Source organism: Rattus norvegicus, chromosome 1 (genome assembly GCF_036323735.1).
Source record: "Rattus norvegicus strain BN/NHsdMcwi chromosome 1, GRCr8, whole genome shotgun sequence".
Taxonomy (NCBI): Eukaryota; Metazoa; Chordata; class Mammalia; order Rodentia; family Muridae; genus Rattus; species Rattus norvegicus.
In genome coordinates, this window is record NC_086019.1 from 94,024,862 (window position 1) to 94,050,578 (window position 25,717).

The following is a 25,717-nucleotide window of genomic DNA, read 5'->3' on the forward strand; positions in this document are numbered from 1 at the left end:
GGAGAAGGCGAAGGAGAAGGTGAAGGTGAAGGAGAAAGAGGAGAAGGAGAAGGAGAAAGAGGAGAAGGAGGAGAAGGAGAAGGAGAAAGAGAAGGAGAAGGTGAAGGAGGAGAAGGAGAAGGCGAAGGAGAAAGAGGAGAAGAAGGTGAAGGTGAAGGTGAAGGTGAAGGCGAAGGTGAAGGAGAAGGAGAAGGAAGAGAAGGAGAAAGAGGAGAAGGAGAAGGTGAAGGAGGAGAAGGAGGAGAAGGTGAAGGTGAAGGCGAAGGAGGAGGAGGCGAAGGAGGAGAAAGAGGAGAAGGAGGAGAAGGCGAAGGAGGAGAAGGAGAAGGCGAAGGAGGAGAAGGAGGAGAAGGAGGAGAAGGAGGAGAAGGAGGAGAAGGTGAAGGCGAAGGAGGAGGAGGCGAAGGAGGAGAAGGTGAAGGTGAAGGAGGAAGAGGAGGAGAAGGTGAAGGAGAAGGAGGAGAAGGAGAAGGCAAAGGAGAAGGAGGAGAAGGAGAAGGCGAAGGAGAAAGAGGAGAAGAAGAAGGTGAAGGTGAAGGTGAAGGTGAAGGCGAAGGTGAAGGAGAAGGAGAAGGAAGAGAAGGAGAAAGAGGAGAAGGAGAAGGTGAAGGAGGAGAAGGAGGAGAAGGTGAAGGCGAAGGAGGAGGAGGCGAAGGAGGAGAAAGAGGAGAAGGAGGAGAAGGAGGAGAAGGAGGAGAAGGCGAAGGAGGAGAAGGAGAAGGCGAAGGAGGAGAAGGAGGAGAAGGTGAAAGTGAAGGCGAAGGAGGAGGAGGCGAAGGAGGAGAAGGTGAAGGTGAAGGAGGAAGAGGAGGAGAAGGTGAAGGAGAAGGAGGAGAAGGAGAAGGCAAAGGAGAAGGAGGAGAAGGAGAAGGAGAAAGAGGAGAAAGAGGAGAAGGAGAAGGTGAAGGAGGAGAAGGAGAAGAAGGTGAAGGTGAAGGTGAAGGTGAAGGACAAGGAGAAGGAAGAGAAGGAGAAAGAGGAGAAGGAGAAGGTGAAGGAGGAGAAGGAGGAGAAAGAGGAGAAGGCAAAGGAGGAGAAGGAGAAGGCGAAGGAGGAGAAGAAGGAGGAGAAGGAGAAGGCGAAGGAGGAGAAGAAGGAGGAGAAAGTGAAGGTGAAGGAGGAGGAGAAGGTGAAGGAGAAGGAGGAGAAGGAGAAGGCAAAGGAGAAGGAGAAGGAGAAGGAGAAAGAGGAGAAGGAGAAGGCGAAGGAGGAGAAGGAGAAGGAGGAGAAGGTGAAGGTGAAGGTGAAGGCGAAGGAGGAGGAGGCGAAGGAGGAGAAGGTGAAGGAGAAGGAGGAGAAGGAGAAGGCAAAGGAGAAGGAGGAGAAGGTGAAGGCGAAGGAGAAGGAGAAGGAGAAGGAGAAAGAGGAGAAGAAGGAGGAGAAGGTGAAGCTGAAGGCGAAGGAGGAGAAGGTGAAGGTGAAGGAGGAGGAGAAGGAGAAGGCAAAGGAGAAGGAGAAGGAGAAAGAGGAGAAGGAGAAGGCGAAGGAGGAGAAGGAGAAGGCGAAGGAGGAGAAGAAGGAGGAGAAGGTGAAGGTGAAGGAGGAGGCGAAGGAGGAGAAGGTGAAGGAGAAGGAGGAGAAGGCGAAGGAGAAGGAGAAGGAGGAGAAGAAGGAGAAGGAGAAGGAGGAGAAGGTGAAGGTGAAGGAGAAGGAGGAGAAGGTGAAGGAGGAGAAGGAGGAGAAGGTGAAGGAGAAGGAGAAGGAGAAGGCAAAGGAGGAGAAGGAGAAAGAGGAGGAGGAGGAGGAGGAAGAGAAGGAGGAGGAGGAGGACTACTGGGAGATGCGTATGCAGGACTATCCTCTGGAAGAGATATCACCTGAGGCAGAGAGTGAGGAAATGTTGGAAACAGAGGGTTTGACAGAACAAGATGATATATTGACTCAAAAGAAAGAAGACTGGTCTGCAAAAGAAAAGAAAAAGAAGGATAGACTTGTCAGGGCAAAGGATGAAGAACAGCAGGAAGACTGGCAAGAGCCAGTTTTGGGGCAAGAGAAGAAAAAGGAAGACAAAGCCAAGGAGAAAAAGCTCTTAGCTCAGGAAAGCAAGAAACTGGATCTAGAAGAAATGGAATGGTTTGAGAAAATGAGGGAACTGTCCCCAAAAGTTAAACCCAGATGGAAACAGGGAATAAAAGCTCAAACAGAAAAGAGAAAAGTTTGGAAAGGGCTAGAGATAAGTGATGAAGGGAGGAGAGCATCCTGGGGAATAGAGAAAGTGAAGCTAGCAAGGGAAGAAGAGGACAGGGAGGAAAGTGAAGCAGAGTGGAAGGGGGAGGGGGAGGAGAAAAGGAAGGAGAAGAAAATGAGGAAACAGAAACAAGCAGCTGAAGAAGAAAAGAGGTGGAGGTCAGAGGAAGAAAGACCAGTCATTCCAAGGGTAAAATTATATCAGAGAGTGGAGGATGAGTCAGAGAAAACAAAAATTCAGCCAAGAGAGAAAACAATACTAGTTTCAGAGAGAATACACAAGCCATGGGCTGAAGAAAAAAAGACACACCCAAAGAAAAAGGAAATATTGATTGTAAAAGGCAAGGAAGTATTTGAGGAAAGAGAAGAGAGGCCAACCCTACAATATAAGAAAGGAAGATTACAGAGTAAGAAAGAGGAAAGTCAGTTTTGGGAGGAGAAGGAGGAAGAAGAAGAGAAAGAGATCAAACAGAAAAAGCAGTTGGTTCAGGAAGAGGAGAAAGTGATGTTTATGAAAGAGGGCCATCCAAGAGCCAGGGAAAGATTGAGGTTAGGAAAGGGAAAAACAGAAATAACCCAAATAGAAAAACAAAGTGAGAAAAAGCAAGGTAAATTGTTCCAGCAAGAGAAAGAATTATCCAGTAGGATCAAACAGAGGCATGTTACTCAGTACTGGAGAAAACCCAGAGAGAAAATCGAGCCAGCAGTTAAGGAACAGGCCACAGAAAGTAGGCCTCATCTTAAAGAGATAGAAGCTGGGGCCAAGGACAAGATGGGGGTAGTTGAGAAGCAAATGTTGAGGGTCCTGGCTGGGGTGTCTAGAGAATTGAATTTAGTGCATTCGAAGAAGACAGATATGCCAGAAGAAGAGAGGCTATCCGTTATGAGAATTTATGAACATGGAAAGGAAGTGCTTAAGAAACAGGAACCAAAAACTAAAGAAGAGAGAGAGCAGGCTGAGGAAGAAGGTGATGTGGTGACTGAGGAAGACCAGTTGGAGGAGGACTATATGCTGTTAGGGGAGAATGAGGAGGTTTTCCTGGATAGAGCCCAGGTAGAGACACTGTTGAAAAGGTTCCAGGAGGCAGAGCTCTTAGAGCAAAGTCAAGTGGTAGAGCTTCTCAAAAACCTCAAAGAGAGCAAGCTGGGAGAGATCCAGCTGAAGAGGCTGCTAGAGAATATCAGAGAATGGGTTGAGGAGAAAATGGAAGAAGGCTTGACTTACCCATTTGGAGCAGGGGTACCTAAGGAGGAGAAGAAAAGGGAGAGCCTGGAGGAAGAGGAGGTTGTGCCCAATAAAATGAGGAAGTACCTGAAAGGAAAGGTTAGCTTTGTTGAAGAGGACTCACAGAAACTGACTGCAGAACAGAGGAAAATGAGTCTGATCCTAAAAGGGAGATATGAAAAGAGGTTGGTTGAGAAGAAAAAGAGGCTAGGTGCACAGGAAGGCCTGGGCAAAGAGAAGGAGGAGGAACGATTCATCCAGGGGCATCCTGGAAAGGACAAGGCCAGGGAACTAGAGAAAGGGATTCTCCATGAAGAAGAAGAAGAGAGCCTGGTCCAGAAAAGCCCAAAAGAGGCAAAATTCCAAAGTGGGAAAATCCTGAGCAAGGAAAGCTGGAAAAAGAAAATGCCAATCAAGGAAAGGCTAAAGGGTGAGGAATGGAGTCTTGGTGAAGATCAGAGCCCAAGTGAGCTGTTTAGTCTCAGTGAATATGAGCATCTCAGCAGAGAAGAAGGCCTGAGTGAGGAGGAGGAGGGGGAGGAAAGGAAAGTGAGAAAGAAGAAAGAGAAGGAAAGGAAGAGGAGGAAGAAGGAAAGAGAAGGGAGGATGAAGGAAGGGGAGGAGAGAAAGGAAGGGGAGGAGGGGAAGGAAGGGGAGGAGAGGAAGGAAGGGGAGGGGAGGAAGGAAGGGGAGGGGAGGAAGGAAGGGGAGGGGAGGAAGGAAGGGGAGGAGGGGAAGGAAGGGGAGGGGAGGACTAAGGAATGGGATATGAGGAAGAAAGAGGAGGAGGGGAGGAAGAAGGAGGGAGAGGGGAGGATTAAGGAATGGGATATGAGGAAGAAGGAAGAGGAAGGGTTGAAGAAGGAAGAGGAGGGGACGGAGATGGCCAAAAAGAGGACATTTAAAGAGATGATGCTTTTAGAAAAAGAAAGAATGATGAAACCAGGCTCAATTTTGTCCAAACAACAAATAGAAGTAGAGAGTCTTGCTGAGGAAAAGGAGGTTGTCGCTGGATGGAAAACACTTCTGAGGGATGAGGGCTTGCTTGACAAGGAGAGAGATTCTAGATTCGTGGACAAAAGTCACTTACTAGCACCCCAGGTGTCCTCACAGGAGAAATTGGGACTATTCCTAAAAGAGTTGAAAAACAGATGGGAGAATAGATTTCTTGAAGCAGACTCCAGGGCAAGTTCACAGAGAAGACAAGAGACTGGAATTTTGGAGGAAGACAGGGAGGATCTTTCGCAAGCTATAGGAACTGACTTAAAGACTCAAACCCCAGAGTGGCCCCACATACCACGGCTAGAATTACCCATTATCCTACAACCACAAAAGCCTAAAGGTGATAGGTTGAGTTGGATCTTGCAGAATCAAGACATTCGACTGGAGAAAATTAGGGGTCAGGTTGTTCCCCTTACCCCCGCCTCTTCCCCTAAAGGGCCAACTGAAAGATTTCCCAGCCCAGTATACACAGACACACATATCGTAGATGAGGACTTGATTAATGACACCCTCAGAAGGCTGGAGGCAGGAGAACCAATTTCCAAGGAGAGTTACCAACAACTGTACCAGTGCCTTGGGGACTTCTCTTCACATAGCTATTGGGAAGGGAAACGACTTTCCACACTAAAGGCCATTGTTCAGCACCTACAGCCGAGCCTAGTAAGTCAAACCCCATCGCTCAGTAAAGACATTTTAAGTCTGACACACTTAAAAGTAGTCCCTCCAGTTAAAAGAAAAGAGGGGTGGCAGACATTACCCTCTGCCCCTAAACTGAAGATAATTTCAGCCCCCCAAGCTCGGTACCAAGAAGTCGTCAGCTGGGATCATTTGGCCAAGACTTACAGGGAGAAGCTGGCTCAGCAGATCTCAACTGCCATCAAGGACACAGAGCACCTTTATCGAACCGGAAGGGATGTTCGCAGAGGTGATTATCCGTTTGTGGACAGAGAGTCCCTGGCCTTGATGTTCAAGGATTTCCCTTATTCCAGAAAGAGAGTAGAGATCCCCACATTTTCCAAGAAAAGGAAGACAGTGCCTCAGCCTGGGCCTTTGTTACCACTGATCACCAGTAGGACTATAGACTCAAAGGAGGTAAATTGGCAACTCCTCAGTGAACCACATAGAAGCGCCCGTAGGCAGCAGCTATTTGATTCTCTCAAAGAGATTGAGATGCGACAATTTTACCCCACCCAAAGAGACATTCTCACGGGGCCCCATGCATCTGTAGACAGACAAACTTTGGCACTGATGTTTCAAAAGGAACTCAAGCCTTTAAAGAAGAAAAGCTGGCACCCCAGACTGGCCAAACAGAGGAAGACAACAGCAATCTCAGAAGAGAGAGAAGCACTACCTTCATGGGAGACATTTGTGGCGCTCTACCATGTTTTGCGGATGCTACAGCAGCGGTACACCACAGACAAGGCTGCTTGGATGAAAAACTTTTACCAGCTCATGGACCTGTACCAGATTAAGCCTAGACTCCAGAGGTTACTGCTGAAGCTGCTACTGGGCCCAGAGTCTCAACCCCAAGAGTTCATCTCTGAAGAGGCTCGGAAGGCCTTGGAGCTGGTGCCTGGGGAACGGCTGTTCTATCGTCTGGTTTGTGGTGGCTCCCGAATCCCTGATCGTTTCCTTAAGTTTTGGAATGTGATACCCCTCTCTGGGCAGAACAGAGTGGATACTGCCCAACACGTGGGTATTGCCCAATATGGGTTTCTAGAACTTGCCTGGAAAAGCTTACCGCAAGTCAATCCACACTGGGCCAAGAAGCTGCCCATCACTCCCCCCAATACTCACTAATGGGACCTAATATCAGGGCTCTGAACATCTGGAAATGATTTAAACAGATTTTAAACCACCTGATTTATTTCCTACATCGATAAGTGGGCTGTCCAAGGACCCATCTCCATTCAGCTGTTGTGTACTAAATAAAATGCCATTCTTCATTCATAATAAATACTGTTTCTTTTTCTTCAAGCCTAGAATCTCCAGAAAAGTGGCCAGAGGAAAAACGTTAAGGGGAGCAATTGTTTTTCAGTTAACGAAGCGCATACATTCCTCTGTGGGAAGGAGCCAATATCTGCTTCCTTTAAATCTCTCCTAGAATGCTTTTCCCCTTTTGATTAACATTTATTGCGGTCAGAGAGCTATGGGAAATCTATCTATGTAGCAAGGATAGAAAAATCAGACAGCCGATTAATTTTGTCTCTTCATAAACTCCCATCTTAACTAACTTTCTAAACATTTCTAAGCCTTGCTGGCTTTGTTTATGTAACAGGATGGGGGCGGGGAGCTGTTGTAGAATGAAATAGTAGTTTAATGGTTTATTTTCACTTATGTACATGCATGTGAATGCCATGTTGTTTGGGTGCCCATGGAGGACAGGAAAGCGTGGCGAATCCACTGCAGCTAGAGATAGAGGTGGGTCTGACTGCTGGAACCAAAATTAACTGCTCTGCAAAGGCCATGTCTCAGTCATCTCTCTGGCCCAAACACAGAGGTTTAAAGAAGTGTCTTGACAGAATCTGTAGCCTAGTTCCTTCTCTGGAAGCTATGTAGTCTCTACTCTCTTTTTTGCTTTCCCCCAAGTTAAAATGGTGATATTAAGGTATAGCTCAGAGATGCCCATCGCAGTTCTTTCTTATAGATTTTTTTGTTATACTTTTTTCTTGACACAAGGGTAGTGGTAGTTTTGGCTGGCAGGTCACATGCGTGCATCTGCCCAGGAGCAATTTGGATTCATGATAAAACAACACACACACACACACACACACACACACACACACACACACACACACACACACGTTTTTGACGTGTCATAACTACCTCAAAGACTGGCCACTCTTAAGCCTTCCCCTGCTAGCAAACGCTTCCCTCCAATACTACTGAGACTCCTAAACTTTCCCATTACCCCAGGCCAATTGGGGAAGTGGTCAGTGTCCATTTACTTGAATTCATACAAGCTGCTTGGCTATCTCTCTTCTTCCTAGTTCATAGCCCATGAAAATCAAAAGGTCTCACCACAGTCTACCTGCCCAGCCATTGGCTATTGGATCTTTATTGATCAATCAAAAAACCAATTGGAGACAAGGACTTTCAGCATTTGGACATGCAAAGTCCTGATTTTGGAGGCCAGATGAATTCAAAACATTAAAAGCAATCCCCGACACACGAGGCATAGTGAGACTTACACTGTAGTTAAAATTGACCTTGAACTCATGGTGGACCCTACTTCTGCCTCTGGAATTCGGAAATTACAGATGTGCACTACATTTGGCTACCTTTGGATTTTTCTAATTAATTTCAAAAAGGGAAATCATCTGCCTTTCAATTTCAGGAGCTATTCGCATAAACGTTAAATATTTGTTGTCAGGAGCCACCTAAGAGAAGCTAAAAACTAGCAGGTGATCTTCCTGAAATGGTTCTGCTATGGACTGTAAAGTTATGATAGATTCACTTCTTTAGACAAGGCTAAAGAGATTGATATTTGAGGAAAGATTCCTGCTATTAATATGCTTTTCCTAATATATATATTTCTTAATTTTTAATAATGATCCTACAAGAATTCCTAAAATTATATCAGTAATTATTAAGATCATTTATAAATGAACTGCTATCGAGTCTTTCTGACGTCAGAACTGCAATGAGAACTCTGCCAGTTTTCAAGTGTCACGAGTTAATTGCTTCTGATATAAAAAGCAGGCAGCTGCAACTTAGAGCACATTCCAAGAGGTTGTAAAAGCATAAACCCAAGGTCATAATAAAGGAACTAATGATTTACTGTAGGTTCAAGAACAGAAGATTAAAAAATTGAATGGGTTTACCTATACAAAACTTCAATGATAATTTAGTTATGGTCTTTAACTCTCCATGAGTCTGTAGATCTAATGACAGATAATGAATGTTTAGCCAGATAATTATTCTTAATGGATATACATGTAAACATTCTCTGCTGTAAACTTACTCAATTTATTATTTGAATTTATATGTAAACTTGTGGTGAACATATTCTGAAAGATGTATAAGTGCTGAGGACAAAGGGAAGAAGAACCTTTTAGAGAACTTTCTTTGTTTCTTTGTTGTTGTTTTTACATTTTATGTAAGTACACTGTCGTCTTAACACATGCCAGAACAGCGTGTCGGATTCCATTACAGATGGCTGTGAGCCATTATGTGGTTGCTGAGAATTAAACTCAGGATGTCTGGAAGGTCAGTCAGTGCTCTTAACCACTGAGCCATCTCTCTAGGCCAAGAAAAACTTTCTTAGAGAACTTTTTGGAGAGAACTTAGAAATAAAGGCTACAATCGCTTTTCAAAGTGTCCATTTTTCTTCCTGTGACTTCAACCAGCAGGCTTGGAGTTACAGGTGATAGAACAAAGGCTACTTAATCCCCCCAACCCCACTCCACTCCTGCTCTTAGGCTACAGCTGTTAATTGCCTAAGCCAGCAGTTTTTAGCCCTCAGAAAGAGGTCTTGATAGAAGTGACCAGCAAACATTCAGTATAGTGTAAGAGAGCTAGAACATCTGGAGACCATCAGTCTTTACAGCGACACCTCAATCTGACTCTGTGTTCCACTTCAACCCATCCCAGGTCGGGCAGGCTCCCAGCAATTTTGTAATTCATTTAACAACAAGCTGGGTAATTTTAAGGGGAATAGTTTTATTTAAGTCTTATCTAAGGATATACCATACTATACATATTGCTTTTAAAGATTTAGTTTTACTTTCTGAGCATGAGGATTTGCCTGCATGTATTGAAAGACCCCAGCTTAGCAGCAGTAACGCCATTTTGCAAGGCTGTACTTAAGATGACTGGTTCAGGGAAAGGTTAGAACACTGAGTACACAGCGGCTGCCAAGCAGGATGTGTTTGGTTGAAGGCCTGGCAACAGGACGACTTCGGTTGAGCACCTGACAATGAAAAAAAAGCCCCGGGAGAGGTCCCACACCCTGGTGGGGGGCCGAGTCAGTCGTTATGTTCCAAGAAGGTAGCTAAGAAACTTGCCCCCGGGCTGAACCCTTGGGGGGCCGAGTCAGTCGTTATGTTTCAGGAAGGTAGCTAGGAAACTTGCCCCCGGGATAAACCCTTGCCATATTAGAATCCACCAATTATATCCCTGTAACCATGCATCTGCTTCTGTATGCTTGCTTCTGCTCCCCAAAATCCTATAAAAGCCCATCCTTGGTTCCGTGGGGCGTGCCAGTCTCCCGAGTGACTGAAGCGCCTGCAGGTGCCTGTGCCTGTGTATCCCGACAATAAACCAAATCCTCTTGCTGATTGCATCCTGTGGTGTCTCGGTCTGGTCTTTGGAGTTAGAGGGTCTCCATCCCGAGGGAACCTGAGAGCTTTTCATTTGGTGCATTGGCCGGGAAAGGAGATCCTCCAGCCAGGGACCACCGACCACCCACTGGGAGGTAAGCCGGCCGGCGTCTGTCTGATTCTGTCTCGTTCTGCCTTATTCTGTCTGTTCTGTGAGCGCTCAGCCAGGTCTGTTCTGTGAGCGCTCAGCCAGGTTCTGTGAGCGCTCAGCCAGGTCTGTTCTGTGAGCGCTCAGCTAGGTTCTGTGAGCGCTCAGCCAGGTCTGTTCTGTGAGCGCTCAGCCAGGTTCTGTGAGCGCTCAGCCAGGTCTGTTCTGTGAGCGCTCAGCCAGGTTGTTTGGAATTTGGGCGGGACGAAGAAGGAGCTGACGAGCTCGGACTTCTCGCCCCGCAGCCCTGGAAGACGTTCCAAGGGTGTTGGGGCCCGACTTTTCGGGGCCCAATCTGGGAGAGGAGAAAGATCCGGACTAACGGCACCTCTGTATTTTTGGCTTTCAGAGGGCCCCGGACCTTTGCCACCTCCATCTGACTTTTTGCTTTCAGTTTGGTACCAAAGCCGTGCAGCACGCCTGTCTGTTGTTTGTTTGACTGTTGGTGTTGTTTGTTTTCTCTGTGTTCTAATCTTCCTTAGAACTAACATGGGACAGTCCCTAACAACGCCCCTAAGTCTCACTCTTGATCATTGGAAAGACGTCCACGGCCGGGCACACAACCAGTCCGTCGAGGTTAAAAAAAAGGAAAATGGCAGACTCTCTGCACATCCGAGTGGCCCACTTTCGGAGCGGGATGGCCAGTGAATGGCACATTTAATAAGATCATTATTTTACAGGTTAAAGATCGGGTCGTCCACGGACATCCTGACCAGGTTTCTTATATTATCACTTGAGAGAGTCTCGCCTTAAACACCACCCCCCCTGGGCGGAACCCTTCGTGGACCCGAATTGGCCTCCCCTCAACCCCCAGCCTGTCCCCTCGGCCCCGCCCGGTCTGCCGGCCACGTCTTCCTCTCTCTACCTTTGTGAAATCAGAGCCTTCTAAGAAACCTGTCCTCCCGGCAGACCCAAACTCCCCTCTCATAGATCTTCTCTCTGACAGGCCCGGCTAAAACGGAGGAGGCAGAGCCGCCGGCCAGATCAGTTGCCGGGCCACAGTCTGATAAGGGTTTCTCCCCTGTCGCAGGGAGATTGCGCAATAAGCGCGAGGTGATGTCAGATTCAACCTCCCAGGCTTTCCCACTTAGACAGGGAACCGGTGGCCAGACCCAATACTGGCCGTTTTCAGCAGCTGACATTTACAATTGGAAACAACACAACCCTTCTTTCTCCAAAGATCCGGTGGCACTCACCGACCTAATAGAATCTGTTTTACTTACCCACCAGCCTACTTGGGATGACTGCCAACAGCTCTTACAGGCCCTCTTAACCTCAGAAAAAAAAAACAAGGAGTGTTCCTAGAGGCCAGAAAGCATGTTCTGGGAGATGATGGGCGTCCCACCCAGCTGCCTGAGGACCAAACTGGGATTTTAATACAGCTGAAGGTAAGGGACACCTACGCCTTTATCGCCAGTTGCTTCTAGCGGGTCTCCGAGGGGCTATACGACGCCCTACTAATTTGGCTCAGGTAAAACAGGTATTACAAGAAGCAGGGGAAACTCCCTCCGCCTTTCTAGAGAGACTTAAGGAGGCCTACCGTATGTACACTCCCTATGACCCAGATGACCCAGGACAAATGACGAGTGTCTCTATGTCCTTCATCTGACAGGCTGCTCCAGATATCAGGACTAAGTTACAGAGGTTAGAAAATTTGCAGGGCTATACATTACAGGATTTACTTAAAGAAGCTGAAAAGATTTTTAATAAGAGAGAGATAAAAAAAGAAACTAAGAATTGAGTCGAATCTTGGCCGCCGTAGTTCAGGGCCAAAAAAGGAAGGGAGATAGCGGGGGAGCTCGAAAGGGGCTGAAGCTGGATAAAGATCAATGTGCCTATTACAAAGAGAAAGGGCACTGGGCCAGAGAGTGCCCCAAGAAGCCTGGCGGACCCCGAAAGCCTCGACCACGAACCTCCCTCTTGGCTCTAGATAAAGATTAGGGAGGTCAGGGCCAGGAGCCCCCCCCCCCCGAGCCCAGGGTAACGCTTAAGTTGGGGGGCAGCCGGTTACTTTCCTGGTAGACACAGGAGCCCAGCATTCAGTCCTCACTCAAGCTTCAGGACAACTCAGCGACCGGACGGCCTGGGTACAAAGAGCTACTGGTGAGAAACAATACCGATGGACTACGGACCGCCGGGTTCAGCTGGCTACTGGTAAGGTGACCCATTCCTTCTTACATGTTCCGGACTGCCCGTACCCTCTGCTGGGCCGTGACCTGCTCACCAAACTAAATTCATTTTGAGGAAGGAGGGGCCCAAATAACTGGCCCCCACGGAACTCCCCTTCAAGTTCTAACCCTACAACTAGAGGATGAATATAGACTATATGAACCGGGACAGGACAAGCCACAATCCCTAGAAATAGACACTTGGGTCACGAATTTTCCACTGGCTTGGGCAGAGACTGGTGGGATGGGGTTGGCGCTCCAACAGCCCCCCTTAATTATACAGTTAAAGGCCACTACAACTCCAGTCTCCATAAAACAATACCCCCTGTCACATGAAGCTTATCAAGGTATAAGGCTTCACATTACGAGGCTTCTAGATCAAGGCATCCTAGTCCCCTGCCGGTCGCCTTGGAATACGCCTCTTCTGCCTGTTAAGAAACCCGGCACTAGAGCTTATAGGCCAATACAAGACTTGAAAAAGGTCAACATGAGGATAGAAGATATTCATCCGACTGTTCCAAACCCTTACAATTTGCTCAGTAACTGTTCATCGATGAGAAACAGGGGTATGCTAAAGGGGTCCTAACACAAAGGTTGGGACCCTGAAAACGCCCTGTGGCCTACCTGTCTAAGAAATTAGACCCTGTGGCCTCCGGCTGGCCACCGTGCCTAAGGATGGTGGCTGCTATTGCTGTCCTGATCAAGGATGCTGGAAAATTGACTTTGGGACAGCCACTCACCATCCTAGCACCCCATGCAGTGGAGGCCTTGGTAAAGCAGCCCCCAGACCGCTGGCTCTCTAATTCTCACACCAAGCCTTGTTACTGGATGCAGAACGGGTTCAGTTTGGGCCCGTAGTCGCCCTCAATCCTGCCACCTTGCTTCCTCTACCAGAGGAGACAGAACAACATGACTGCCTACAAATCCTCGCAGAAGTACATGGAACCAGGCCGGACCTATCGGACCAGCCTCTTCAGAATGCTGACCACACATGGTACACGGATGACAACAGCTTCTTGGCAGAGGGAGAGCGAAAGGCCAGAGCTGCGGTCACTACGGAGGACAAAGTGATTTGGGCGAAAGCCCTGCCTGTTAGTACCTCCGCACAACGGGCTGAACTCATCGCCTTGACTCAGGCGCTCAAGATGACAAAAGGTAAGAGGCTAAATATATATATACAGACAGCCGTTATGCCTTTGCCACGGCACACATCCACGGGGAGATCTACCGGAGGCGGGGGCTGCTCACATCTGAGGGTAAAGATATGGCTAAAATTCTGGCCCTCTTAGAAGCCCTATTCTTGCCCAAAAGACTGAGTATTATACATTGTCCAGGACACCAGAAAGGGCACAACCCAGAGGCACGAAAAAACCGGCTGGCCGATGCCACGGCGCGAAAAGCGGCCATGAACAAACAAATCTTGCCCTTAAATAGCCCAGACCAACCCACGCCTCCACCAGTGGGACAAACCAGTTGGGTTTATGCCCATGAGGACATAGAGCTCCTAAAAAAATGGGGGCCATCTACCACCCTCAACTAAAACAGTGGGTCTAAAAATGACTTTTGAATTGATCTCCTTTTTACATAAATTAACCCATTTGGGGTTTAAGAAGATAAAAACCTTACTAGATCGGGAAGAGATAAATCTGTGTTTTTTGAATTGGGACAAAGCGATACAAAAGGTGACTGAGAGTTACAAAGCGTGCGCTCAGGTTAACCCGGAAAGGACCATGATTGGACAAGGAGTTCGTCCTAGGGGACACCGTCCCGACATCCATTGAGAAATTGATTTTACTGAAATTAAACCACGTATATATGGATACAAGTATCTCCTAGTATTTGTAGACACCTTCTCAGGATGGGTCGAAGCCTTCCCCACAAAACACGAGACTACAAAAATGGTCACCAAGAAGCTCCTCGAGGAAATCTTTCCCAGGTATGGCATGCCTCAAGCGTTGGGGTCGGACAACGGGCCCGCTTTCGTCTCCCAAGTAAGTCAGTTGGTGGCCAAATTGCTGGGGATTGATTGGAAATTACATTGTGCCTATAGACCCCAGAGTTCAGGTCAAGTAGAACACATGAATAGAACAATTAAGGAGACTTTATCCAAACTTACGCTTGCAACTGGCTCAAAGGATTGGGTGGCCCTCCTTCCCCTAGTTCTATATCGGGCCCGAAATACCCCGGGCCCCCATGGTCTAACTACTTTTGAAATAATGTATGGAGCACCACCCCCATTTGTCCATTTCTTTGATTCAAACATTGCTGATTTTGCTGACAGCCCTTCTCTGAGGGCCCATTTACAGGCCCTACAGATTGTACAGAGAGACGTCTGGAGACCTTTGGCCGCTGCTTACCAGGACGAGCTTGAGCATCCAGTGGTGCCACACCCGTTCCAGATTGGAGACACCGTGTGGGTGCGCAGACACCAGACCAAGAATCTCGAGCCACGGTGGAAAGGACCCTACACCGTCCTCCTGACTACCCCGACCGCCCTAAAGGTAGACGGAGTCTCGGCTTAGATCCACACACCACACGTCAAGACAGTCCGGTCTGAGGAATTGACTAATCACAACACTACACCCCAGACATGGAGAGTTCAGCGCACTCCAAACCCCTTAAAGTTAAAACTCCTACGTGGCTCCTCCTAGTCCTTTTGTGGCCTAGAGTCAGTGGGGGAATAAGCCCCCACCAGACAGAAATTTCTTGACCAAGTCGAGTGAAAGATTTCACTCAAAGTTAGCAAAAAAAAAAAAATGGGGGAATGAAAGACCCCAGCTTAGCAGCAGTAACGCCATTTTGCAAGGCTGTACTTAAGATGACTGGTTCAGGGAAAGGTTAGAACACTGAGTACACAGCGGCTGCCAAGCAGGATGTGTTTGGTTGAAGGCCTGGCAACAGGACGACTTCGGTTGAGCACCTGACAATGAAAAAAAAGCCCCGGGAGAGGTCCCACACCCTGGTGGGGGGCCGAGTCAGTCGTTATGTTCCAAGAAGGTAGCTAAGAAACTTGCCCCCGGGCTGAACCCTTGGGGGGCCGAGTCAGTCGTTATGTTTCAGGAAGGTAGCTAGGAAACTTGCCCCCGGGATAAACCCTTGCCATATTAGAATCCACCAATTATATCCCTGTAACCATGCATCTGCTTCTGTATGCTTGCTTCTGCTCCCCAAAATCCTATAAAAGCCCATCCTTGGTTCTGTGGGGCGTGCCAGTCCCCCGAGTGACTGAAGCGCCCGCAGGTGCCTGTGCCTGTGTATCCCGACAATAAACCAAATCCTCTTGCTGATTGCATCCTGTGGTGTCTCGGTCTGGTCTTTGGAGTTAGAGGGTCTCCATCCCGAGGGAAAGTTCTCCCTGAGAGCTTTTCAGTATGTGTAGCAATGTGTGCCTGGTAGCAGCAGACATCACATGTCAGATGTCGGATTTATCTGGAACCAAAATTATGGATGGTTGTAAGGTGCCTATTTAAACCAAAACAACGACCCACTCACAAAGAAATGATTTAAACCTGGGATGTGGAGCACTCGGTGATGTATCCTGCACTCTTCAAAATTATAAACAATGAGGCTGGAAATGGCTGTCAGTAATGTGGTTGCTGTACAATCAGAGGACCTGAATTTCTTCTCCCAAAACACACATTAACAAGTTGGGTGTTGAGCATATCCCCAGTACTTGGGAGAAAGAGACAAGAAGATCTGTGGGGCTTGCTGGTCAGCCACTCTTGTCAAATAAGCAAGTTTCAGGTTCTTTAACAAGTTCTGTCTTTTGGGGTTGGGGATTTAGCTCAGCGGTAGAGCACTGTCTAGCAAGCGCAAGGCCCTGGGTTCAGTCCCCAGCTCCGAAAAAAAAAAAAAAGAAAAAAAAAGTTCTGTCTTTAAAATAAAAGAGGTAGAGAGGTAGCTCAGCAGTTAAGCACACAAGTTCCTCTTCCAGAGAACCTGGGTTCAATTTCCAGGACCCATATGGTGGCTCACAGTCACTGTAACTCTAGTCCTAGGTGATCCAATACTGTCTTCTGGGCACTTGGGCAGTGTATGCATGAGGTGCACAGATGTGCAGTCAGAATAGCCATATACCTTCAAATTTTTCTCAACCCTACTTTTAGTAATGGTTCTTAAACGCTTTAATTTCCCTTCTAGCCAACCACCCACCAGAAGTAATGGAAAAAGAAAGGTTATTATAATACAGGGCAAGTGCACCTGTTTAGAAATTTTCTTTGGAGCCAATCGCATCTGTGTTGTCAGGAAAGCAGCAGTTCAGTTCATAGGAATTGTAAGACTCTAAGTGAGTCTTAACTACCAGGAGACCTCCCCAAGTGAGACACAAGAATGGAGTTGGAGGGGTTGGGGGTTTAGCTCAGTGGTAGAGCCCTTGCCTAGCAAGCGCAAGGCCCTGGGTTCGGTCCCCAGCTCCGAAAAAAAGAAAAAAAAAAAAAAGAATGGAGTTGGAAGCAAACACAAGAGGTTTATTTTCCAGCACGTTGGGATCGACCCTCAATCAGCCCGTTGTGGCAAGTGACTAGAAGGCGACCCCGAATGGCTGTAACAAGCAGTTTTCATACTTTTTAGGGGTACAGGTTACATCAGCAAGGTTACAGTTTAAACTTATTGGCTAAACATACTGACCTTTGAATCTATTGGCTAGCAAGCCTGGGCAGATTATGACATGCATTCGAACTCTATCTGGGACCAGAGGGTCAGGTGACTGTAAGTCAGTACATTCTGTGGTTTTTCACGAATGTTCCTGCTCCTCCTGAGAACTGTGGGTGGAGAGTGGAACTTGGCCTAGCCCTGGCCTGAGGCAGGTGGGTATAAGGCTGGCGAAAGGCCATGGGGTCCTTCGGAATCATCACCAATCATCAATCATCATTGTCATCGTTGTCACTGTCATCATCATTATCAGCAGCAGCAGCAGCAGTGGCGGCGGCAGCAGCAACTCGATCCTGTTTAAAATACTTCATGAATACACCAGCAGTCCAGTTCAGCAGTGTTGGGAATAGCAAACACAAATCAACAGCTGTGGCACGACCTAGCAGAAACAGCCAGGTCTCAAACAAATCAGCACAAGCCAGAAGGATCAATTAGGACAGAAGAAGCTCTTTTCCCTGCCACTCTCAACGAAGTGAAGATCAGCAGAGGGGAGACCGAGAAGCGTTGCAACGCTAGCTATACAAGCAAGCCTCCATCACTGTCCATTGAGTCCTATTTACACTCCAAACATCGAGTGTCCTCCACGGGTCTTGCCCCACCCCGTGTCTTGTTTCGGCATGTGACCCTGTCTTAGCAAAACCCATGAGAGTCTGTGTCAGCTGACATCACTCCAGAAAGAAGCCACCAGAATATCATGAGAAGGTTTCTGGTGAGTTTCTCTCCACGGAGTGACAACAAACTGAGCTCAGCCATGAACTGCAAGGTGAACATGCAGGTCATTAGTGAAGAGTCCTTCACCACACATCATTTCCCACGTTTGCTTTAGCAAAACATCCGTTCCCTGTGTCTGCTTCAGTGAAGCGTTCCTTCAAATAGCTATGTACTTTCACCTGTGTCCTCTTCAGAAAAACACTCCTTTACGTGTGTCTGCCCAAGCAAAACACCATCCAGCACATCCGACTTTCTAAGGAAACCATAAGTTTCCACTTCAGACACATATATAAGAGTTTTATACACATAAGATAAGAATTTTAAATATTTTTTAGAAATGAGGTGGAAGAGTGATTAAGGAGGATACTCACAGACACACACACACACACACACACACACACACACACACACGTGTACCCTCCCACAAATGCACATGTACACAAACATGCACACATACAAGACACAGTTAAGAGACAAAGGGAAAACTCTGGGGATATGTTAAGTCGGGAGTTGGAATTTTTCTTTAAAAACTCTTAGATTAATCTAACAGCAACAAAACTGCGTGGATGTATATGTGTGCCTGAATTTATGTGTACTACATTAAATACACTCAGGTGCCCAGAGAGGCCAGATGAAGGTGTTTGATGGATTCTCTGGCACTGGACTTACAGGTAATTGTGAGCTGCCCATTATGTATGCGGGGAACCCAACACAAACCCAGGTCCTCTGTAAGAGCAGTTAAGACTCTTAAGCGCCCAGGCACCCCTCCATTTTCCCTACATCGATGGTTTTTCTTTTAATCAATGTGGATTCCCTGAAGTACATTAAGTTAACGTTAACGCTGATACTAAGGTGATCTTAAGAGGTTTCTCACACTTTTTAACAATCTGACAAGATTTCTCACCAGTATGAAATACGCAATATATCATTAAGGTGTTAACATAACTGAAGGCCCTCTGATGCTCTGCCTTTATAAGGTTTCTTGCCGTCATGAATGCTCTCGTGCCAAACTAGGGCTGAGGTACAAGGAAAGGGCTTTCCACTTTCCTTGTTTGCTTGGTTTCCTCAGTATGAATCCTATGGTGTACTCAGTCAGTGGCTGCTGAATGAGTGTGTTTCAGTTTTCCTCTTACTTAGTTCCCAAGTAACTGAGACTGGTCTATTACATCTCCTTTTCAAAATCTAAGGATGCAACAACTGAACGGTTACTCTAGGTTAATCCTCTAAACTCATCCGGGTGCCTCCCGGCAGAGTTCCATGACGATTGTGTGTTACTACTGACTGTCTCTCTGGGCTCCAGGTGCTCTCTCCTGATATCTCCTGGACTCTCTCCCTGTGACTTATCCCTGATTCTCCCCACTCCCTCCCCTGCCTGGAAGTCCAGCTCGATTCTCTCCCCTGCTCAGTCATTGGCTAACCAGCTAGCTGTAACGTTAATTTTTTTCAAAGCCTATTATTTTTTTCTTTTCTTTTTTTCGGAGCTGGGGACCGAACCCAGGGCCTTGCGCTTGCTAGGCAAGCGCTCTACCACTGAGCTAAATCCCCAACCCCTCAAAGTCTATTTTTAAGGATGTTTTCAAATGCTCTTTACCCTCCCTTCTAGCCCACCACCCACCAGAGGTAGCGGAAAAGAAAGGATACAGGGGAAGTGGACCTGTTTACAAATGGTTCTTCAGAGCAACTCCCCTCTGTTTTCAGGAAATCGGCAGTTCAGCTAACAGGTCGGCGGCGGCAGCTCAATGTACTGTCAAAACCTTCATGATTATACCAGCAGTCCAGCTCTCAACAGTCAGTAGACTAACACAATCAGCAGCAGAGACAGCCAGCCGGGCCTCCGCCTCAGCTCCAGTCAGCAAGATCAGCGGGGAAACCAGGAGAAGTTCTCTCTGCCTCTCTCAGGGAAGCAAAGATCAGCAAGGTGAGGTAAACAAGCATTTAGCTATGCAAGCAAGCCGAGCAGGCTCCATAGGCAAGCCTCAACCTCCATCACAGTCTGTTGGGTCTTTTTTATACTCCCTCCAAATATCACATGTCCTCCACAGGTCTCACCTCAGCAAGTGTCTTGCCTCAGCTGTCTCAGTTGACATCACTCTGCCAATCAGCGCGAGTCCAAGGGAGCGGCAAGAAACTACGGCACACCACCACGAGTTTTTTTTGCTGTGTTTCTCCCTATGGAGTCCTAACAAGCGGAGCTCAGCTATGGCGTGGAAGATAGAAATCTACACCACAGTTGAAGGTTGTTCTACTCTCGGCACTCGTGGTGATTTTTCACTAGTATGAATTCTGTCCCGCTACACAGAGAAGAGGTGAGATACATTTGTGTGTCAAATTGAAAAGGGGTAGACTTGGGATGGCTATTCTTGGTTGTCAACTTAGTTAATTATATCTAGTAGTCATTAAAGAATTATCTATATATTTACTACATTATTTCTCACATATAATATGCGACATATGGCATATAATATGCTAGATGACATTTGATATATAAATATAATAAAATATGAAATATGTAATATGCAATATAACACGTAGTATGTAGTGTATAATGTATAATATGTTGTTGTAAAAATATAAAAATAAAAAGTATTGTGTCTTTTACCCCGCTTGGTCTGCACCTCGGTGCCCAAATATCTGCTAGATATCTTGGCGGAAACACATCCCAGCCGCACACTTTCCTACACTCAAACCCTCACATAAAAGACCACACAACACAATTATCTTAGATCCAATTGGTAAGATATAATTGCCCACTTAAACATACAAAGCCCGGTACCATCCATCCCTTGAGAACATTAATAACAACCTGTAAATACACAGAGCAGAATCTTAACATCACCTGCCATCTTGTCCTGCCACGGCTTCTCTGCCCCTCTCCTCTGCCCTGTCTCCTCCTCCCTCCCCTCCTCTTCCTTCAAACTTCTCCCCTGCCCATCCTTCCTTATCCTCCAATGACAGGCCTCCTTCTATCCTGTACCTGCCTCACCTGTGACATCATCCTACAATAATATATAAATATAAATGATATGTGATATATAATATATAATGACTAGTTCTAGTAGTCATTAAATAATTGTTTTCTGGGGTTGGGGATTTAGCTCAGTGGTAGAGCACTTGCCTAGGAAGCGCAAGGCCCCAGGTTCGGTCCCCAGCTCCGAAAAAAAAAAAAAAAAAGAACCAAAAAAAATAATTGTTTTCTATATATTTTTGTATATTCATATATACATAGTTAATATACATAACTATAAGCAAATATTTATTATAAGTAATTATATTTTATATATAATTATACATGACTCTATTACATATATGATTATATTATAAAATAGTATCAATATGTTAATATGTAATAAATACAAATAAACACAATTTTATCATAATTAAGTAATTAATTATTACATTAAAAATATGAGTGCCTGGGCACACATGTGAGAATTTTTTTTCTTATATATTTGGTTGTGAGCCTAGCCTTTAACGGCTGAGCCATCTCTCCAGCCCGAGAATTTTTTTTCTTAAATGAGAAGATCTGCTTGTAATCTGCATCTTTGAGGCGGTAAGAGCCGTCTTCCATCTGGACTACACCTTCTGCTGGCACGCGGAGCAAGAAGGTTTGGCCGCTCTGCTTGCTTGCTTTTGCCCACTCCAGCAAGTCCATTCCCCCACTGGCCTTCGTGCAGCCTACTTCTTTGAGATTCTGACATTCCCTTCTGTTGGTAGACAGCCATTGTTACGCTATTCTAATAATCATATAATGATTTTTATATATTTATTAGAATATATTTTCCCCCACATATAGGATTTCCAATTTGCCAACACAGTTACTGAAGCCTCTCTTGGAAGTTCGAAGAGTACAGAAAGCCCGTGGTGTGGACTATTTTACAAAGGAGATAAATGTATTGGATTATACTGGATCACTAACTGTGGGAGGCAACAGGTTTGGTGACCCTGCACATAAGGAAAATGATGCGGCTTGTTGGCTGCTCCTGGCATTGCTCCTGGCATTCCTGAACAAACTGACAACGGAGAAGTATGATCTCTGTGATAAAATCAACCAACTGCTAGCATCTCGGAATACGGCAAGGACAGTGGTGAGAGCAATGATAAAACTGACTGCTCCAGATGCGCATCAACGGTGTAAAGGTTTCCGAGTGTGCCCTGGAGGACAATCTTCTCTCCAGAAGCCACAGAGCTCAAGTTGCAGACAATCAAACCAAAGCCCCCATTCTGTGGTTGGCAGGGTTAGAGTGAAACTTCAAGTCCTGGTTAAAGTGAGGGCATTCACTGGTTAAGAATGGGATAGAGGGGAGCTGGGGATTTAGCTCAGTGGTAGAGCCCTTACCTAGGAAGCGCAAGGCCCTGGGTTCGGTCCCCAGCTCCGAAAAAAAAAAGAACCAAAAAAAAAAAAAAAAAAAAAAAGAATGGGATAGAGGTGCATGAGGAAGAGCTGAACTGAAGCTGAGAACTCTCAGATTCTCAAAGGTTTATCTGACCCAAGGAAAAAGTCTCTCCATCCTCAGAAAACATACTTCCCCCCTAACCCTCTGAAATACTGTCTCTTCCACCCACGACTAAGGAAATTAATCTTTGTGTGCTAAGCCATCAGTGACTTTCCCTAAACAGATGCCACATGTGACAATCCTGATGTCCCTCAGGGCCCACCAATAGTTGCTTCTAGACCAAACACCAGACAGGAGACAGAACATAGGACCCAGGGGGAGTGCACACTACTGCTAAGGAACTTAAAGAGTTTGCTAATTCAGTCAAGCAGGAGTCTGGGGAATGTGTGTTAGAACAGAGTATACGGGTGGGAGATAATGGAGGAAGGAACATAAAACAGGGCCAGGCTGAGTTTATTGATTCCAGCCCTCTTTGAGTGACGAGTCTAGGTTTAATATGAAAACGTGCATTTGGGCATTCTGGCGCGGAGCGCAGCAGCAGTGGGCGCAGCTAGCGGGTCAGCTGCGGAGCGGGGGTGCAGCGCGCTTTGCCCCCCGTACCCCTCCCCCTCGGACGCAGCCCCACCCCTCTGCCCGCCGGGCTGTCCCAGCCGAACTATCCCCTGCGGCGCCAGCGCGGGGCGGCTCCGGGCGCCCCCAGCAGACCCCCATCATGGGCAGCCAGAGCTCCAAGGCTCCCCGGGGCGACGTGACCGCCGAGGAGGCAGCGGGCGCTTCCCCCGCGAAGGCCAACGGACAGGAGAATGGCCACGTGAAAAGCAATGGAGACTTAACCCCCAAGGGTGAAGGGGAGTCACCACCCGTGAACGGAGCAGATGAGGCAGCTGGGGCTACTGGTGATGCCATCGAGCCAGCGCCCCCTAGCCAGGAAGCTGAGGCCAAGGGGGAGGTCGCCCCCAAGGAGACCCCCAAGAAGAAGAAGAAATTCTCTTTCAAGAAGCCTTTCAAATTGAGTGGCCTGTCCTTCAAGAGAAATCGGAAGGAGGGTGGGGGTGATTCTTCAGCCTCCTCACCAACAGAGGAAGAGCAAGAGCAGGGGGAAATCAGCGCCTGCAGTGATGAGGGCACTGCCCAAGAAGGGAAGGCTGCTGCCACCCCGGAGAGCCAAGAGCCCCAGGCCAAGGGGGCAGAGGCCAGTGCTGTCTCCAAGGGAGGAGACGCGGAAGAAGAGGCAGGGCCCCAGGCTGCAGAGCCATCCACTCCCTCGGGCCCAGAGAGTGGCCCCGCATCTGCCAGTGCTGAGAATGAGTAGCTGGGCGGGGGCTGGTGGGTGATCTCTAAGCTGCAAAAACTGTGCTGTCCTTGTGAGGTCACCATCTGGACCTTGTGCCCTGGCTGCCTTCCTGTGCCCAGAAAGGAAGGGGCTTGTTGCCCCGTCCCAGCCACGCTCCCTCTTCTCCCTCCTGTGGATTCTCCCATCAGCCATTTGGTCTTACTATTAGGCCAGTTGAAGATGGTCCCTTACGGTTCCCAAGTTAGGTTAGTGATGTGAAATGCTCCTGCCTCTCTCCTTCCCAAGCCCCATCCCCGCTGAAGGCAACTGCTGGGTTTCCAATTCTTTTCCAAGTTCGTTTTGTTTATCCTGCTTCTCAAGCCCCTGAGCCAGAAGTGGGGCTTACACTCCCAAACCCCGAGCGTCCAGCCTTTCCCTTGTTGAATTCTTAGTCTCTTGTGCTGTGCCCTGTGGCACCTGGGCTGGGGAGGGCATTGCCCCTGTCTGGGTTTTTATAAATGTCTTACTCAAGTTCAAACCTCCAGCTTGTGAAATCACCGTGTCTCTGACTTGATAAGCAAGTATTAGGCTTCAGGCGGGAGGGAGGTCTGTAATGTGAAACAACTCCTTGTTGTCTTTCCCCCCTCCCATTGTTGTAAATAACTTTTAATGGCCAAACCCCAGATTTGTACTTTTTTTTTCTAACTGCTAAAACCATTCTTCCACCTGGATTTACTGTAACATTTGGAAAAGGAATAAATGTTGTCCCTTAAAAAAAAAAAAAAAAAAAAAAAAAAACGTGCATTTTTTTAAAGGTCAAAAGTTTGAGGGGTTGGGGATTTAGCTCAGCGGAAGAGCGCTTGCCTAGCGAGCGCAAGGCCCTGGGTTCGGTCCCCAGCTCCAAAAAAAAGAAAAAAGAAAAAAAAAAGCTTGAATTGTTGGCCGAGGCATTGGTCAAGAGATGGCCTACAGAAAAGGAGTTAGAGATGCCCGATATCCCTTGGCTTAGTGTCCATGAAGGGATTTTAAGGCTCAGGGTAATTGCAAGGCTGGAGTGGATACATTGTGTAAAACCTACTCCTCCACCATGGGAGGCCCAGACAACACACCCCTCATGAATCCTATAAGACACACAGTGGTGACAGGGGCACCAGTCCGTTTGAAGAGCTTTGCTGTTGCCCTTTCCCTTGTACCAGACCTTAGAGTTGGAGACATTGTTGCCTGGTCGGATGGATTAAGTGCAGTGCCCTTAATTGAACCCCAAAGTAGCAGGGGCCAGGTGGCAGCGCTGAATCACCAAAGGCAGGATGATGGCAGTTGTCACAGTGGGCAGCACAGACAAAGCAGCGTCTGTAAGGGTCAGCACAGGTAAAGTGAGTGTAACGGTGTCTGACTTGTATGGACCTTTGGAACCGGCTATTCAACCATGGTATTTCCAGGCCGGAAATAGATAAGAAACACTGTGTTTTTGTTCCATCTGTGTAAATAGAAAAATTCTCAAATACATGGAGAGAAACAGACTACCTTGGATCATGGCAAAGAGAATCTAGGCCTACAAATCACTTTGCAGACTTGAGCTGGTTTCCAGACCCAGATCCCCTTGGATGAAGGAATGGCTATGTCCCCGTGAGCCACCCCCATCCCCCAGGAAGGATGGCAATAAAATACTTCAGAGTTTTAGTTAGCTTTTCTCCAGTCCTTCCATAGAGGGACTTATGACCTTTCACTTAGTAACTTCTCCCTCTGAACTTGGAAGAACCTTTTACTTCTGGTTTTCCATTTCCTTAGTCTGGAGGTGGATATGAACGTTACCCTACCCATCAGACCTATTGTGAAGATTATATAAAGCTTTTCAATTAAGATGCTGAAAAAAGATGTTTGCCCACTCGCACTAACTTCATTTCTCTAGGAAATGTGGAGGTATGCACTCACAGCTTTCCAGAAAAATACATCCTTTTTCAGCAAAAAAATCCTCTCATAAGCCAGTTTCCAGAACAACATCTCATGACATGACTGACTCTCCAAAGAAACCAGAAATTCCCACTTCACACATCCTTCCAAATAAAAGGGGCGAGGCCGTCTGAGGAGTCGGCCATTTGCCTTTCCAATTGGGACTGAGCCTTGCCTTATCAAAGCCATTTAGAGATAAGAATTAGGGCCCCTGAGGATAGCTGCTGGTCTCCAGAGTGCATGGGCAGTGGCTGACTTCCCCTACCGCACTTCCCTGCTCACAAGGCCTGAATGTAAAAAATAAAATCCTTCTAGTCCCTTCTCCCAGAATGACAACTCTGAGACTACATGTTTATTAATAAATGCCTAGGTCATAAACTTTGGCTTGTTCTCTGACTTTCTCTTAATTTATTATCCCTTTTATTCTAGCCTGCGTTCGGCTATGTTGCTGGTTTTCCCTCCTTGTCTTCTTCCCTCTGTCTCCTCAGCATTCCGGGGGCAAATCTCTCTTGATTCTAACCCGAATTCATCTACCTGCTCATTGGTTACCTCTCTCCTTCAGTCCCAGCTCACTTCTTCCTCGGTGTCTAGCTCATGAATCTCCGACACCTCTCACCATTTTCCAGCATCCTCTCTCTTCCGGCCAATGTCCCACCTCCTATTTCCTGCTTCAGCTCATTGGCCATAG

The 25,717-nt window shown here is 47.1% G+C and overlaps 1 protein-coding gene across 2 annotated transcripts in view; it reads left to right on the forward strand.

Annotated features, from left to right (window-relative positions):
- Nucleotides 1-23,778, forward strand: part of LOC103689966 (MARCKS-related protein-like) — a 980,777-nt gene extending 956,999 nt beyond the window's left edge. Inside the window, exons 1-4 of one of the 2 annotated variants that reach the window (XM_063277724.1) lie at nucleotides 19,116-19,330; nucleotides 19,455-19,718; nucleotides 21,206-21,838; nucleotides 22,296-23,778. In XM_063277724.1, coding sequence (XP_063133794.1) covers nucleotides 22,303-23,118 — 816 coding nt within the window. In that variant the 5' untranslated portion in view covers nucleotides 19,116-19,330; nucleotides 19,455-19,718; nucleotides 21,206-21,838; nucleotides 22,296-22,302 and the 3' untranslated portion in view covers nucleotides 23,119-23,778. Of the gene's footprint in view, nucleotides 1-19,115; nucleotides 19,331-19,454; nucleotides 19,719-21,205; nucleotides 21,839-22,252 lie in introns of those variants that run through there. The other variant, XM_008759211.4, reaches the window with a different exon arrangement.
- The last annotated feature ends 1,939 nt before the right edge of the window (nucleotides 23,779-25,717 follow it).